Raw genomic sequence first — 17007 nt, 5'->3', positions numbered from 1 at the left:
TGGATCTTAGAGTCCATGAAACAATATGAATTAAAAGAGAGGGAAAATCTATGTGTAGCAATGACCAAGGTCCCAGAAGTAAGGAGATGTTGGGTGTAAATATCTAGAGAGAGGGGCTGGGGTCAGCTTCCGTAGCTCTGTAGACAATTGTGTTCGTCCCATTCGGCCCCGTCAGATATTCTAACTCCATGTTTCATATGCGTGGATGAACACTAATTTGTCTATATAAACATCCACTTTCTTCATCAAAGCATAAACAAGAACACAGACGAACTACAGAAATGGGAACATGCCGATCCTCCCCCATTGTGCCTCTCCTCGTCTTCCTCCTCGTAACTTTACCGTCGGCGTTGCCCTCTTCGATCATCCCCGAGAGGACGGATGAGGAAGTGATGGCGCTCTACGACCAGTGGCGTGCCAAGCACGGGAAGTTGCACAATCACTTGGGACCAGAAAGCCAGAATCGATTCCACATATTCAAGGACAATCTCAAGTACATCGATGAAATTAACGCCCAAAATTTGCCCTATCGATTAGGTTTGAACGTGTTCGCAGATCTGACGAACGAGGAGTACCGATCCAAGTACTTGGGAGCTAAAATCGCCGCTGGTTCAAGGCGAAACAAGACGAGCAGCCGCTATCAGCCTCGCCTTGGGGATGAAGTCCCGGACTCCATCGATTGGAGGGAGAAAGGAGCCGTCGCTCCCATTAAAGATCAGGGAAGTTGTGGTAAGTTCCATTTTTCTCGCCTTCTTCCAATTTCTTCATCTATAGCTTTCCTATTTTTACTCGCTTTTGCATATTTGGCGCACACAAACATACACACAAAGCGCTCTCATTCACTTAGTTTTTCAGTAATTAGTATAAATTGCAAATGGTTATAATTATGTTGAAAGATGGACTGATGATCGATCATTATAGGAGGATTGATTGTTTGTTTCTTAAATTTAGATTTCATGAATAAAATTGGTGTTCCTTCATTAATCATTAGTATAGCATAACATCTGTTTTGATAATTTTGAATTATATGTAACCATCTGACTAATTATAGGAAAGAACATGAGGGCACAGAATCTTTATGAGTTGCTCGTGGAATGGACCTGCCTTTACTTTCAACTCGCACTGGCCCCGCACTTTCTATAGAGATTTAATGATGAGATATATATTTCTTCTGAAATTTTTTAACCACGATATATTTGAATGGCTGTTTTTCTTTTCCTCCAAATATTTATGAACAGTATAGGATTCACAAAAGTTATTTCTTTACTTGCCATTCTTTCTTAATTATTATTTATAAAATATTTCGATTTTAAATCATATAATCACATGATTTGATTTTTATGTGCAACTTTTATGACTGGCAATTATATTATCTCAATGAAAGCTGAGATTTTGACCAAATAACAATAATAATCTCAGTTGTTGATAACACCACACTCATTTTAATTATTAACAGTTGTTGATAACACCACACTCATTTTAATTATTAAATTTGTCATCGATTGTTTTAGGAAATATAGAATTAGAATGTTTGAGAGATAAAAAGTTGAAACCTTTTGTAAAGTTCTTAAAAGATGTAGCGAGAATAAACGTTTTCTTGACTTATTCTCTCTGAAGTATATCATACATAAACTATATGAGATTTGAACATTGGTCGCTTCAAGTATGCTAATTGTTGAAGTTGATATGAAGGGAGTTGCTGGGCGTTCTCAACTATAGCTGCCGTGGAAAGCATAAACCAGATTGTTACAGGCGACTTGGTAGCATTATCAGAACAGGAGCTGGTGGATTGTGACATTTCTTACAACGAAGGTTGCAATGGTGGCTTAATGGACTATGCCTTCGAGTTCATCATCAACAATGGCGGCATTGATACTGAAGAAGATTATCCTTATAAAGGCTATGATAGCACCTGCATCCAATCTAAGGTCTCTATTGCTACTCAAACTTTCTTTTTCCATTTTGAGTTGCTGAAGCTTATTTTGATATCTGATTGTCTTTATTTCTATTGTGTTTGTCTTCTTCAGAAAAATGCTAGGGTCGTTTCAATCGATGATTATGAAGACGTCCCTGTAAACAATGAAAAAGCACTGCAAAAAGCAGCAGCTAAACAGGTTGTGGCTGTTGCCATTGAAGGGGGAGGTAGAAGTTTCCAGCTATATCGATCGGTATAACATCCATTTCTATGAAGTTTTGGTTATTATTATTGTTTTTTGTACGCTTGGAGAGAGGGTCTGATTTGTTGTATGTGTATGTGTACAGGGTATATTCACTGGAAGATGTGGGACAGATTTGGATCATGGTGTTAATGTGGTTGGATATGGGTCTGAAGGGGGCGTCGATTACTGGATTGTGAGAAACTCATGGGGTGCGAGCTGGGGTGAAAGTGGCTACATCAGGATGCAACGTAACGTCGCTTCCCCAAAAGGTCTCTGTGGGATTGCAATGGAGCCTTCTTACCCCATTAAAACCGGACTAAACCCACCTAATCCAGGCCCGACTCCTCCAAGTCCGGTGGAACCCCCAACTCCGGTGAAACCCCCAACTGTATGCGATGAATATTACGACTGTCCCGCCGCAGAAACTTGCTGCTGCCTCTTCCAGTTTTCAAACACATGCTTTGTATGGGGATGCTGCCCACTGGAAAGCGCCACCTGCTGTGATGACCTTTACAGCTGCTGCCCCCATGACTACCCCGTCTGTGACGTCCGTGCTGGAACCTGCTTGAAGGTACGTGGCTTCAATTTCCATTTTCATATGCATCTTGTCAAAATGCAAGGGGTAAACGTCTGATGAAGACTGAACTTATATTTTTTGTTGAGCAGAGCAAGAATGATGTTTTCGGAGTGAAGGCGATGAGGCGCACTGCAGCTGTAGCCAAACCATCGTGGGCACTTGGAGGAGGTGTGAGTGTTGGGAAGAGCAGTGCTTAAAAAGGTTGCCAGCTTTGGTGGGGGCTAAGGATGAAAGACAGGCTTGTTACTGTTGAATCAATAACTCTCCAAGCCCTGTATTTCTCATATTGTACGCCTCCTGGCTTCGCACCTTTTAGCTCAATGGTCGAGTAAGTTAGCACACGATGACTGTATATAGGACGTATATGAACACTTGGAACAGAGACTAATTGCTGTCAAGTTATATTAGCACTCTGTCTCTGTGTCAAATCCTGAATTCAGGCCAATTGTGGCTGTCCCGTAATTATGATCTGCTGTATCATTTCATTGAATCAGTAGTCTTTCCTTCACAAAAACATGAATCAAAGACAAATTGAAAAAAGAGAATTATTCCAACATTGAAATATCTAGGCAACAAAATAATTCCCACAAACAGTTCAGAGAAAGAAAATCATTTTCCAAAGATCTTAGCAAAGACAATGGGACTCATCAGCAGCTTTCAATGAAATAAGAAGCAACCCCACAAGCAACTCGTATTCATATCATAGCCCCATAAACAAGAAAAAGAGAAATAGAAGAAAGAAAACTTAAAGCTGGGACCATCCATTGTGTCGGGTGATGGTATTCATATGTCAAAGACAACTTGATCCAAATTCTAACACTCTCTTGTCATGTTTCTCGCTTCCAATTTGTTTCCGGGGACCATTGCCTGTGGTGCACTACGACTGCCTGCAGGAAGGAATGGGATACACCATCCGAGTGTTACCCCACTCTTCCCTCAATGAGTGGATGGATCCCATTATCATCACTATCACATATATTCAACACTATCACATATATTCAATCCACCTCGGATCTTACTTGGAGAGGAGAACAAATCATTCTTTATAAGGGTGTGAAAAGCTTTTCATAACAAATGCGTTTTAAAACCGTGAGATTGACGACGATATGTTACGAGCCAAAGCAGAAATATCTACTAGCGGTGGGTTTAGACGGTTATACTCATACTCCTCTGATAACTTGGAGAGGCACAGATGAAATATAGTGCCATCTTTGTTTGATAATAATACTACTTTAGTATCTAGATATTTTTCAAAAAACAGTGATTATACAATTTGGGTGCATGCTAATCAACCATCCAAATCCATGCAAGTACCAAACTCATCCTTTTTGTGACAATTGATGCCATTGAGAAGGTACTTTTTCTAATTAATTGAGACTTTGACCATTCTGACTTGTCTCTCCAAACCCGAATCTAGGATTTAAGCAACTTGGTTTCTCTTCTGTTTCTTGAGCTGCATCTAACTGGCTGGAGATTTCTATCTTTACTTCTGAGTTGGTAGCCTTCATTGTATTCAGGTTCGGGTGGTTAATGGACATTAGTTGAACTGCGTCGGGACGATCATCGACTTCACAAGGCGGGGTGCCATTAGAAGGAATCTTTGATTTAAAAGTTCCAAAACCGCATGAAGTGGAAGGAAGAAGAGGTGGGATTGGCCACACTGACGATCCAGAGGCCAAGGGATGTGGGGTGTTCCAGCCTAAGTTGATGGATTTGATAGGAGATTCATCAAGCATAGAGCTGAACAATCTCTTCAACCCAGTGGATTGGTTTTCGATCATCTGGACATCTGGCTTTAAAACGTATGGATGTTGGCTAGGAAGGTAGGGCCTTTGAACAGCAAAGATACCTGGCATGCTGTGCAGGTAGCTGAATTTCCTCTGTACATTAATGACTAAATTGAGATCTTCCGGGACCTGAAAAGAACAAGCCATCAATCTGTGTAGCCTGGAAAAACGCTACCTAAGAGAAGGAAAAACCAAGCAAAACCTTATCAAAAGAGCCCAGTTGAACTACGCCTTCTCGTACAGCAATGACTGCAATTGTCTACAAAAAGAAGTATCGGATAAACTGGAAGTGTTTTGCTTTAAAGCAAGCTAAATTTGTAGAATAGTAACCTGAATGCCTGATTTAAACTGAGATTCCCAGGCTCGAGGTTGCTGTACATGAACAAAGTGGAAACGTCAAGAAAGCTGGTATGCGCAGAATTGAACTGAAAAGGAAAAAGTTGTCTTACAGGCTCAATGGATGAGTTCCATGAGGAGACGAGGTTCGGATCACTTTCAGTTGCGCTATCTCTGAAAACCCATTTATGATTATTCTCAGCTCCAACTTTTCCCACTAATCTGCAGCCAGGGACATATAGATTCTGTATGAACTTATCCAACAGGTTGATCTAAATGAATGTACGAATTCTCTCACCCTTCTCCATAACTGTAAACCTCATGAGACATTTTGAAGAAGAGATCAACTCCAAACCTCCCTGTAAGACACCCACCTGCTGCTCTTTCACATTCATGGAAATCACAAAACCCATCTTCCCAAACAAGAATCCTGAAAGAAAAGCAACTCATGAACTCACTAAGCAGTCGTCAATTCTAACAAGAGTATCATCTTTGTTCATACATACCAGTTCCTCTTGTTTCCTTTAGAGCGATCAAGAGCACTCCCACCAAACTCCCACCTGCAACAAAGCAAAGTATGGGAAAAATATCTGATGAATTAGAATACAACTCATCCATCGATCACTTCTCCTTGGGGGTTTGAGTTCTTAGTTTTCTTACTTGGGAGGAGGAAAGTTTCTAGGGAGGATCCTCCAGAAAATGGCATAAACCCACTTAGAAGAGGTAGAGCTACAAGAGTCTGAAGACAAACATAAACTCCTTAAAGTGTGTTGCAACAGACAGTTAAGCATGGGAAGGCCACTTTCCATTTTACTGAAAGAAAACCGATTGGCTCTGTACTCGTCTTTCTCTTCACCATTAAATGGGGAGGAGCAATCATGGTACTTACTATACCTACTCGCTGGCATTTAGTGTGGGAAACACGCTTCAACCTCCTCCTAGTCCTCGCTATACAAAATATTTATGCTGTGGTACTCATTTCCCCACCAAAAAAGTAATTTTATTTCAACTCTTGATTTGCACATTAATAAACGTTGAAGGATCTTTCCAGTGCAACATCCTAATATAATTTAAGGGACAGGAAAGCCAAACATGCAAATATTAAGGAATATATCTATATATAATCCAAGGTTCTGTTTCCCAAAAAACAAATCATTTAACACTCATTACCAGCAAATGCATACATAACAATTTGTCAATTGTAGCTGATGTGGTCCTCCAAAAGTTTGAAAGCTCCATTGGATTCAAATCGCACCAAACTTCGTCCTTACGTCGGCCCACCATATAAGACACAAGATAGCTCTGGTCTTCTTACTCTCTCAAGTTTCATGCTTTCTTTACTTTGACAGAAGCAATCCATGGTATCAATTGCTTTGCTGCAAACCCACCGGCTAAATTTTCTACAAGAAGCAACTAAGTTCTTAAAAAGTTGATAAATTTTCACAAACACTCGGTAGATCTTGAAGGAATCACATAGGAGTAAGCATGAAATCGGGGCTAGAAAATTATTATAGAAGGATCCTTTCCGAGAGGTAAATCTTCTTCTCTTGTCAACATCACTTAGCTGGCATAACATATATCCATCGGCAACCTTAGCCCTTCAACAATTATTGTTCTTTTCTCAGTTGGCTGCGTCTAGAAATAGTTGAGTGAGAAAATGATAATTGTTCAAGCAAATGTGTTGTGTTTAAGGCTAATCGAACACAAAAGGACCTAACTATAACTAATAATTATACTGCATCCGTCCAAATTATTTGGCAGCAAGTAATTAATCAAATGCCAATTAAGTGTTGTTTAAACTGATGCATGTCGTCTTCAAATTTCAAAAGTTAGTGATAGCTGATTATCAGACAGTCAATTTAGCATGCTGAGAGTTTACAAATCTAGCACAGTAAACAACAAAGAAAGACATAAAGAAAGAAAAAAACTGGTCCAACACGAATTTATGAGGGGAAAGGAGCACCATGCACCTTCAAAGTGTGTCCCCTCCACCCATTTGCAGACACCCTATCCTGCACTGTAGAAAGGAAGATAGCTGTAAAAAGTACTAATATATAACAAATCTCAAATCTAATGCGTTTCAAAGATGCTACAACAGTGTAAAGAACACGAACCAGCTAAATGGGAGGTGAAAAAAAATATCTTTTGTCCATTCACTACGAGTGACCAAAGACAACCACACCCACGCAATATGGAGAGCTGCAATCAATTCTATTGGCATCCTTGAGATGTATCGCATTTGCAATCTTTGAACCTGAAAGCAGCCACATAAATGCCAAGCTAACAGTACCCTATATAATAAAGGATAATGTCTTATTGCACCTTTATCACTTTCAAAGCGTGGATAATAGGACATTAGATGGGGCAACTGGTTCTGGCGAAAGAAACACAATGTTGGGAAGATGCCCCCATTACTGAAGCAGCTAAATATACGTCGACAGCTACAGAAATTAGGGGGATAGAACTTAGTGTGTACTTCTCCAATGATAATAATCTAGACCCGTGGCTTGACCCTCTACCACCATTCTCCACCTCTTTGGATTTGGCATTATAACAAACACCTTCCGTGCATGTTGCTCAAGCCCAGCCGCAAATGACAACTCCAATGCCCTTTATCACATCTTTCACCTAGAAACGTGGCCCAATCCGATATGTAACTGTAGTAATCTCTCAATCACAACAGGGAGTTCTTTTCATAACTATAATAACATAGATTGCAACCTTATTTAAACTAACAAATAACAACTTTAGCAATCACTTTTGAAAATAGATTGGCAATCAAATTATTCAAACTACCTCATATGGCGGATCAAACTTTCAGGAGTTGCAGATTTATGATTAAATTTGAGAAGAACTGCGCTACGTTTTATCTATTCTTGTTCTTCAATTATGAATTATTCTTAGACTCCTTATCACCATTTTTAAGTAGTGGCGGGCAATCAAAGGTAAGTTTAAATGTGATGGGAGTACTGAGTGATGTAAAACTTGAAAGCGATGGCTTTCAGTTGATGTATTATTTATGGCTTTAAGAAGAATGTCTCAGAGGAGTTGAATTAATTAATTAATTAATTAATTGATTCATAAATCATATGCAGCGAAGCGTAGTATTGATTGGGCCTTGGCATTTAGTTGGAAATCATAGATGCCCATTCGACCTGTGTCGAAGGCACTTTATTTCTACCCAAAAAGGAACAAAAAAGATTCTAGCAAGATGAATGCTTGAAGTCAAGAACTAAAAAGATGCTCAATTAGAGGACCTTTTGACCAAAAATAAACCCAACCCCGAATTGTTTTGTAATAAAATATCACATTCAATTATTAACAGCCTTCAATCCTACAATTCTAATAAAATATCACATTCAATTATGAACAGCCTTCAATCCTGGGATGATAAGGGTATCTAGTATGGTCTTCACTTGACACTTTCTCCATTACACATGGTACTCTTCTATGCAACTGGCACAAAATGTTAGTGGTTGTATAGACATTGTAGCGTTACTTGATATACGGACAAGTTAAACTGGCAAACAAACAGACCTCACAAAGACCAAAAGTGAATTCTAAAATTTAAATTAAGATGGTATCTCCTTTAAAACTGAGTCATGATTTCATTAAAACCAGGAACAAAAGCGCCATAAATATCTCAACCATTTCAGAAACCACAACGATATTGTACTGCGAAAAAGATTGATACAACAATCACACTTTTGTTCTACCCAAGAATTACTGCACCTACGAGATCTAATCCAATCCCACCACCTCATTAATTTTTCTCCTCGGGGGGGGTGGGGGGGACAAGCATAGGTATCAATTCAAGCAATTATTAATAGGGTTGACGGCCTTACCCCGTCTCTCTTATATTATGTTGCAACTTCAATCAAATTGTTTTGAATAACAAGAAACCGGAGCTGTAATGTTTGACCGCAGAGAAAAGGACTTGTAGGTCAGCATTCTGCAACTCTGTACAGCTCAAATGCATTAAAAATACTCCAATAGATGTGGGAAACGGGCAGTTCTAATAACAATGCAATTAACAACTAGAGCAATAACAAGCATTTCGGGGAAGATTCCATTGCACAACTCCATTCAACCAGATGTTAGTTTTCGTGTATCAACAATGCAATTAACAACTATGCAATTAACAACTATGCAATTAACAATTAACGTGAACAGATATCGTGTATCAACAATGCAATTAACAACTAGAGCAATAACAAGCATTTCGGGGAAGATTCCATTGCACAACTCCATTCAACCAGATGTTAGTTTTCCGTTTGGTACAACTTCATCATAATCCAGAGAAAGTAAACACATGCTTCAAGTTAAGAATACCTTCACCAGCACAATTGAGGAAACCTCGATTTTCCAGTGAACAAATGAGTTCCCCTCCCTCCTGTAACATTTCCACTGAAAATAATGACAAATGTATATGGAACATATAGCAAAGCAAAGCAAGCTGTAAAAGCTACCTTTGTCTCCTTAACATAGAGTCTCGTAAACAAACTGCAGTGGCAATTTCCACATGGGCCAATGATGATCAGAATCATATGCAGATCAATAAATGGATCAAACATTTGAATAGGCAAAATGGCAACGTTCTTTCGTTGCTCCATGTTATATAGCCGATTGTGATACCGGGCATCATCATGTTGCCGGCCTTCTGAAGGAAGGAATTCTCCCAGAACATGGTGAAGGCAGTTTATTATGATTCGAAAGTATTTAATCCAAGAGATGAACCATAAGATCTGACAACAAAACAACTAAACCAAAGTTATTAAACATAACTTACTACATCAGTTCGTGAAGACAGTATACAAGCCAACACTTGTGGATCGGTCATGAGCCAATGGGTCTGTTCGTAGAGGATATCAAAGCTGGTAGTTCTTCCCAATACCGACTGAAACATCCAGCGGAGTGATCATATCACTCGCAGTAACATGGTTGTCATATCTAGTGTACTGAAACAAACACTTCAAAGGCCTTCACAGCCACATGAGAATAACTGGACATAGTCAAGGTAGCACGGTGAGAAAGTAATGAACCAGCATATCACCATGTTATATTACTGAAAATGGTCAGTCAAAGAAATGAATATTATGTTCATCATAACTTGGTCATCAAAGAAAGGTATTCCTAATGGAGATGCTGATTATAACATCATTTAAAGATGTCGAGGAATGTGAATAGAACTAAAATTTTCAAAATCATCTGCAGCTTCTAGGATGTGCCTGTAAGGATTTGGAGTCAGATACATAGCTCAAGAGTGTCTACCAATTGCTGCAGATAAACGAAAGCAATTGTAGAGTAGTGAACGTGAAAGTATAATAGTCTAAGCCCACCGCTAATAGATATTGTCCGTTTTGGACCGTTATGTATCGCCGTCAACTTTACAGTTTTAAAACGCGTTTGCTAAGGAGAGTATTCCACACCCTTACAAGGAATGCTTCACTCCCCTCTCCAACCAACATAGGATCTCACATAAACTAATAGATTCTGGCATGCACCACGCATCTATCAGTCGAATAGGTTCCAATATTATGAAAAAAAGCGGGGAGCATGAATATTTAACTCCAAGACGCGGGGGAATAAGCAGCGCAAACAGCATGGAAATGAGATACATTAAACACGGAATCAAGGCAATACAACCAGAAAACAATGCAGAAGAACAAGACCAGAAGCGTTAACATTTTGTAACTTGCTTCGTTCCTGATATCTAATTATTAATTCGAGAACTACTATTACCACCTGACCACCTTCTCAGTGTACAAGCAACTAAACCCCTCCCCGCCAAAAGGCCTAACCTTGACTTTAGTGACGATGATCGCCCAGAACTGCTAGATGCAATCATAGGAGGCGCAACTTGATTTGGAATCGGATGAAAATCAACAACATTATCCTGTATCCCACCATCACTTGCACTTGCATCTGGAATTTCAGGTTCACCACTGTCTAAATTCACGGCCAGCGATCCCCTACTCGACCTCAACGAATCTGCACCCTCTGGAGTTACTCCTCGACATTTTTTAACCTTAACTTTCACTAAATTTGGGCACCCTTCGGCAAGCGCTTCCATACCTTGATCCGAAACAGGACAACTCTTAATGCAAAGCTTTTTCAGTGCTATGCATTTTGCGGCAATGCAGGAGATTTCACTATCACCAACTGTATCGCTTCCGCACAATGCCAACCGCTCTAAATTTCGACAATTCGAGGCCAATATCTCCAGGCTCACCTTCGTGGGATTCACTCCGATGAGAACCAGTTCTTGAAGGTTAGAGCAGTTTCTTGCAACTGCTACTAAACCCTCGTCACCAATCCTATTTGCCTTCCATCCATCAATGTGCAGCTTCCTCAAGAGCTTGCATCGTTCTGCTAACGCTACAATGCCCAGGTTCGTACACTCCGGGGTCTTAACAAGGTGCAGAATTTCCAGATCCATGAAATTTGAGATCGCCGAGAGGCCTACATCACTTACCTGAAGCCTTTCGAGATGGACTTCAGTAAGACTAGTCACTCGGTCTGATATAACGCTAAGCAAAGCATCCCAATCTCCTGAGCATCGGAAGAGCTTTAAAGTTCTCAAACTTTTAGCACCGATTAATAGCGGTCCGAAACACTGTGCATTATAAAGATCTTTCAGGCAAATAGTTTTGAGAGATAACCCAGCCACGCCAGGCCCAATCGGCTCAGCAGTCGAATCAGTGATACCTCGAAGTCGCTTCACTGATAATTCTTCGAGGGCGGAACAATGATCAAGAATAGCGTTCATTCCTTTGGCTCCAAATGTGCAAGATCCACAAGAGAGTTTTTTCAAACCCTTGCAGTTCTGGGCAAAAGCAGCCATGCCAACATCGGTCAATTCACGGCACGCACGAAGCTTAAGACGAGTCAAATTACGGCATCGGAGGGAGATGAGGATAAGAGGGTCATCTCCGATGCTCGAAGACCTACGGTCACACTTCAAAGCAAGTTTGGTGACAGCATCGAATCGAGTAAAAAGGGAAGGTATCATGGAGGAAAGATCCGCTTCAGCTTTAAGGGAGAGACGGTGACGGCTTTGGCCCTCGACTTTGAACCACCGGCGACAAACGAGAGAGCAGCTCTTCCGGTCGACGGAGCTGAGGGATTGGAAAATACAAGCCAAGCACTCATCCGGAAGATCGGAAATGAAGTCGGATGTTCCATGAAGTATTACCTGAAAGTTATTGGTTCCATCCAGGTGCATCGGGGAGCTTAGGGACGTCGATTTGATCTTAGATCGATGGCTATGATTGGTATCGCGGCGGCTAAGAATCGCAGCCGACGAAGCTGATTGGCCCATTCAGGGCAAGTTGAAGAGGGAACAATCTGGGTTTGAGCCCTTGGGGTATTATTAGGGATCATACGCAGGGCGGAGGGTGTAGACGGGGTTAGGTTGAGGGTCTCAGACGTCGTCGCTCCGTTGATTTCCGGTCCGCAGAGAGAGAGGGAGGGAAAGAGAGGAACAAGATGACGGACTTGAAAATAAATTCCAATTGGGTTTTGGAAAAGTTTATTTTACATTACAACTTTATTTTGAATAGAATAGAATAGAATAGTCCACCCTACACTGTGAGGGAAAATCAGGAGCGGGGGACCTCACGTGGTCTTCGTGGCCTCAGATCCCTCCCTTTTTCCTTTTTTTTTTTTTTCCATCTATTTAATTCTATTAAAAAACAATCATTATGCAAATTATTTCCTTTCCGAATCAATTTCCCCTTCCTCATGAATACCATCCATACATATTTATTAATAAGTCAATATCAATGGGCCTTAGATTAATGGGCCTTTGATTAATGGGCCTTAAATTGTGTATGCATTCCGAATATACAAATGGGCCTTCAAGTTGGGCCAGGCGAAAATAATGAGGAATCGCTGCTATACACCCATAGGGCCCGACGAACGGCCCATGGAGCCCAATAACCCATTCGTGAAGTAGACCTGGGTCGTTAGGTCATCATCCTAGAAACGAAGCCGGCTTCGTCTGGTCGCTTCGTTTTACATCCCTTAGCTGATCTACCGTCTCCACATTAACATTTCATCCTCATGGCTGCTTCTTTGCTACTCCGGGGGCATCCTCTCCTGCGGTTTGGGCTCTGCCATCGCGGGCTTTGTTCTGGGGTCGTGCAGGTGACTCGCCGCTCTTGCTTCACTGCGACGGCGGCGTCTACTCCACCGGACGGGAGCTTAACATCTGCTGAAAATACTGCATCAGTGTCGGGTGCCAGTCAACCAACGAAGTTCCAAAGATGGTGTGAGCCTGATTATCGAAAGTGGAAAGACCAGGAAGACGAAATTCTCAGCGATGTCGAGCCTGTCATATCCCTCACTAAAGAGATTATCCACTCCAATAGGTTCATAATTTTACCCCGAAAGCTTATACTGAATTTTATAGGCATTATCTGTTTGTTTTTTAGTTGCTGAGGAACTGTGCGAGAAAACAATCAAGTAAAAATATGTTTTTTTTTACATGGTCTGCTCGAATAGAAACTTCCCTAGTCTCGAACAATATATTATATTACAGCAAGATTGGAGAAAAGAATCTTGTTAAAATTCACAAACAGACATACAGAACATGTTTAAGGGTGAGAACGTTGTTAGAAATTTCATTTTTTAATGAACCAAAATATTCCTTCCATGAAACATACATAATACCTTTTCACGCGTGATAAACTCAAGATAATGGAAGATTGTACGTTGATTAGCGGGTAGATGAAAATATAACGTGAAAAGTAAATATGAAGCTGACAATTATAACTTCTTAATAACTGATAATCAGTTATCAGCTTTTCTTTACTTCTAATTTGAATCGACATGAATTGGTATATGTTCTGTGTTTTCATGGCAATATGATAACTACTTTCGTGTATCAACTCCTGGCTAAATCGTTTTAATTGGATCAATGCATTTGATATTTACATACGAGACCCAAAATGTTGAATCTTTCCAACTACACTGACAACTACGGGAAGCTTTCAAAAACATTACAGAAGAAAGAAAAATGATATTCGAATTAGGTTTCAGTTTATTCTATGTGCCCTTTCTTATCTTTCTTTGCGGATTTGGGATTTGACTTTCTACGGCCTCTGCAAATAACTAGGGGAAGACTTGGTTAATTAATGCGCTCATCTTTCAGTTTTATTTATAGGAGGAGTATTCAGTTGGACGTTAGGCAGTAGGGCCCTTGAGGTAATTCCGTTTTGATTGGTAGTAGGTGATGTGGAGGAAAAGGGTACTGTGTTTAGTAGTTTCATGTTGGGAGACATTCAAGCCTCTCGCATTGCTATTTGATCCTCATTGGAATTAGCAAACTTGATTTCTGTTGGAAATTTTATCGACATTTGTTCACATAATATTTGTTAAGGTCTTCTTCCATTTGGTTACTTATTGGAGTCATGATTGTAATCTATATGCTTCTCTTTGATCTTTTCCATTTTGACTAGTATTCAATGCATAATATTATGACAATTGATATCCAAAGTAATGTCCAATGAGACCTAGTGGATGACCAGCAGCTTTTAACCGGTAAAAGCAGTGCTTTCCTCAATGTAGGGTTGGTTGCCAATGTTCATGAGATGGTCTCATTAGGCACGTTTCAATACAATATATGGCTCATGTTTTTGTTTTACAATCACACTTTGCTCCTATGATATTGTGTCCCCTTCTCTTAAGGACTTCTATTTTTTGTACCAGGTATGTGGATGGGGAGCGATTGACATCAGAGGACGAGAGAATTGTGGTTGACAGGCTTCTAGCTCATCATCCACATGCTGAAGATAAAATTGGTTGTGGACTTGAATTCATTATGGTATGCTTTGGTCTGGACTAAATAGTTTAGAGTTCTTGCTATGTTTCAAATATGCATGCTTTATTTTGTTAGATCGTGTAGAAATAAAGCTGATAAAGAAACAAATGACATTTGGTTCGTGGATGTTTCCAAAAGCTTAAAATACAAGAAACTTACAAAATGAATTGGACAACTCTAGCCCTAGAAAATAATTGGATAATAGGTACCCGACTAATATTGTGAGATCTCACCTCGGTTGGGGAGGAGAACAAAATATTCTTTATAAGAGTGTAGAAACCTTTCCCTAACAGACGCGTTTTAAAAATTTGGAAAGGAAACCTGGAAGAGAGTTCAAAGAGGACAATATATGTTAACCGTAGGTTTGAGTTGTTACATGTACATATAGCCTTCAGATAAAAAGGATTACAAAGATGGGAAAGAAATTTGAGGTATCCCTCCTTTAACTCTCTCAATTCCAGTTCAAGAGAAACCGTGTAAAATCACATAAATAAATGGTAGCAATTGGCAGAAACCTCTGGCTTCGCACCTCAATCTTTGCCAAAATACTTGCCTGCCCAACTCCCTTCATAACGACCGGATCTAATGAACTTCCTAGCCAATGACTACATAATAACATTTGTTGCATGCCTCCTCAAGTTGCTGCCCATGTGATCAAGTAATAGCCTCCATTTAACAACTATCTCCTTCCATATAAGGGACAGATTTGAATTGTGATTGAGGTCATTAAGCAATTTCATCTATACATTACTAATACTGAAGCTTCTCTTAATAATACTTTCGCTGTATGTAATGTGGTACTGGCGTGTCCATTGAAGATCTTTGTGGGCTATCATTCTCTTCTGCGACTGTTTGTACAGAAGAAATGACACAGTTGTAAATGGAACTTATCTTCTGGTGTTGCCAAAGTAGCATACTGGACTCTGGCTGTGTTTTTGTGTTGCTTGACTATAATCTTGAGTAAGATGTCGTAAATGGAACCACATTTGAAATACGTTGCTGCATGACAGCACCTTGAGTAAGATGTGGTAACTCTGTGGCCCATGGCCTTGCTTTGGCAGTCCTCCACTTCGGCTCTTTCAATGGTTGTCTTATATCCTTTTGGATTCAGGATAGTTGTATCTGTTGGCCTGGCTCCTGGGTTCAATATTATATTCCCTTCACAAAAAATAAACAAAAGTTGAAAATTGCATCTGACCTAATTTTCTGTTTTCCATGACACTTTACCTTCATTGCCCAGCCATACAAAATCATCGCATGCTTTTTTCCTTTGCCCACCCACTTCTCATTTTGAGATGTTGTGCACGCTACTTTGTTTGACCTCCAATCCAGAAGGTTTGCTCAAGGAAGAACAAAACTGGAATATGGTTGTTTCTAACGTTTAGAAGTATCAGCTTCAGTTAGTTAGTCGGTTTATTTTTTCTTTTAAATTTTTATTTGAGTATTTTGAATTAGCGAGTGATAACTTATTGAGTCAATTATATAACTTCTTAGTTTTGTTTGTATGCAGTGTTTTTGTAAATGCCGGGCATTGTTTTTTCTTTTCTTATGCTGTGTGGCTTCTTGAAAAGAATGTGGAGTGATTAATGACCCTCTCAAATGGGGACTCCCATCACACTATTGATGTCAACAAGGCTTACATCTATTGTCTATAGAGATGTGATGTTTACCCAGTTTAAAATTGATCTTTATTTTAAACAATTATTTAAGCTATCTTCTGTCATTGAAGGTTGATCGACACCCCCAATTTCGGCACTCAAGATGCCTCTTTGTTGTAAGGACCGATGGTGGATGGATTGACTTCTCGTATCAAAAGTGTCTTCGTGCATATATCCGAAGTAAATATCCATCATATGCAGAGATGTTTATTCGAGAACATTTCAAACGTGGTAGTTGATGAATGTGTGCTATTGTTGATGCTGAGCTGTGGTCTGAATTTGTTTTGATCAAGAAAGATGTATGAATGATTAAATCAATTCTTCATGGTTCGGTGACCTACATGAAGGAAAAATGTACAGATTGTCAATGTAACAGATAGCATGTCCTGGACGCACTGCAAAGTTTTTAAGAATGAGAAGAATCGATGATCATTGAAGTGAACCTTCACTTTATTGACTTGCAGCTCTATTATGTTTGTGGTTATGGATAATGGATACTCAAGGCACCATGGAATTTCTTGTATACGTTCATTCGAGAACGTCGAATGGGAATATTGATAATGTTTCAAAGTAATATAGGATTGAAAAGTTTAAACTGATATTTCTTTACTTTATTCTCTTGACTTCCTACCTTGCTAAATCCAGATCTTGCGCATGTTGCAAGGGT

General features: G+C 39.8%; 4 protein-coding genes across 5 annotated transcripts; 2 read left to right on the top strand and 2 right to left on the bottom strand.

Moving 5' to 3' along the window:
* The first annotated feature begins 152 nt into the window (after nt 1-152).
* LOC111443285 (low-temperature-induced cysteine proteinase-like) lies at nt 153-14636 on the top strand. 2 transcript variants are annotated; one of them, XR_002710458.1, is made up of 6 exons: nt 153-729; nt 1693-1928; nt 2028-2168; nt 2263-2730; nt 2826-3064; nt 14625-14636. XR_002710458.1 is itself a non-coding variant. In XM_023081044.1 (5 exons), the coding sequence occupies exons 1-5, from the start codon at nt 282-284 to the stop codon at nt 2931-2933; spliced, it is 1401 nt and encodes a 466-aa protein (XP_022936812.1). In that variant the 5' UTR covers nt 153-281; the 3' UTR covers nt 2934-3226. The 2 variants fall into 2 exon arrangements, 1 of the variants encoding a protein (XP_022936812.1); XM_023081044.1 differs by lacking the exon at nt 14625-14636 and having other exon boundaries at nt 2826-3226.
* LOC111443287 lies at nt 3971-10324 on the bottom strand. The gene is made up of 14 exons (XM_023081045.1): nt 9329-10324; nt 9192-9252; nt 8705-8819; nt 7182-7487; nt 6974-7113; nt 6830-6876; nt 6030-6259; nt 5520-5919; nt 5366-5419; nt 5158-5289; nt 4973-5081; nt 4854-4895; nt 4726-4782; nt 3971-4652 (listed from the first exon to the last, which is right to left on the bottom strand). The coding sequence occupies exons 8-14, from the start codon at nt 5765-5767 to the stop codon at nt 4104-4106; spliced, it is 1191 nt and encodes a 396-aa protein (XP_022936813.1). The 5' UTR covers nt 5768-5919; nt 6030-6259; nt 6830-6876; nt 6974-7113; nt 7182-7487; nt 8705-8819; nt 9192-9252; nt 9329-10324; the 3' UTR covers nt 3971-4103.
* On the bottom strand, nt 10448-12362 carry LOC111443284 (F-box protein At1g47056-like). The gene has a single exon (XM_023081043.1). It carries the CDS (start codon nt 12178-12180, stop codon nt 10573-10575), a length of 1608 nt encoding a protein of 535 aa, XP_022936811.1. The 5' UTR covers nt 12181-12362; the 3' UTR covers nt 10448-10572.
* LOC111443290 (protein DCL homolog, chloroplastic-like) lies at nt 12852-16803 on the top strand. Its single transcript, XM_023081052.1, has 3 exons — nt 12852-13231; nt 14571-14685; nt 16412-16803. The coding sequence occupies exons 1-3, from the start codon at nt 12924-12926 to the stop codon at nt 16577-16579; spliced, it is 591 nt and encodes a 196-aa protein (XP_022936820.1). The 5' UTR covers nt 12852-12923; the 3' UTR covers nt 16580-16803.
* The last annotated feature ends 204 nt before the right edge of the window (nt 16804-17007 follow it).

The sequence above is a fragment of the Cucurbita moschata genome, unplaced genomic scaffold (assembly GCF_002738365.1).
Source record: "Cucurbita moschata cultivar Rifu unplaced genomic scaffold, Cmos_1.0 Cmo_Scf00005, whole genome shotgun sequence".
NCBI classification, from domain to species: Eukaryota; Viridiplantae; Streptophyta; class Magnoliopsida; order Cucurbitales; family Cucurbitaceae; genus Cucurbita; species Cucurbita moschata.
This window is presented reverse-complemented; position numbering and strand designations above follow the sequence as displayed.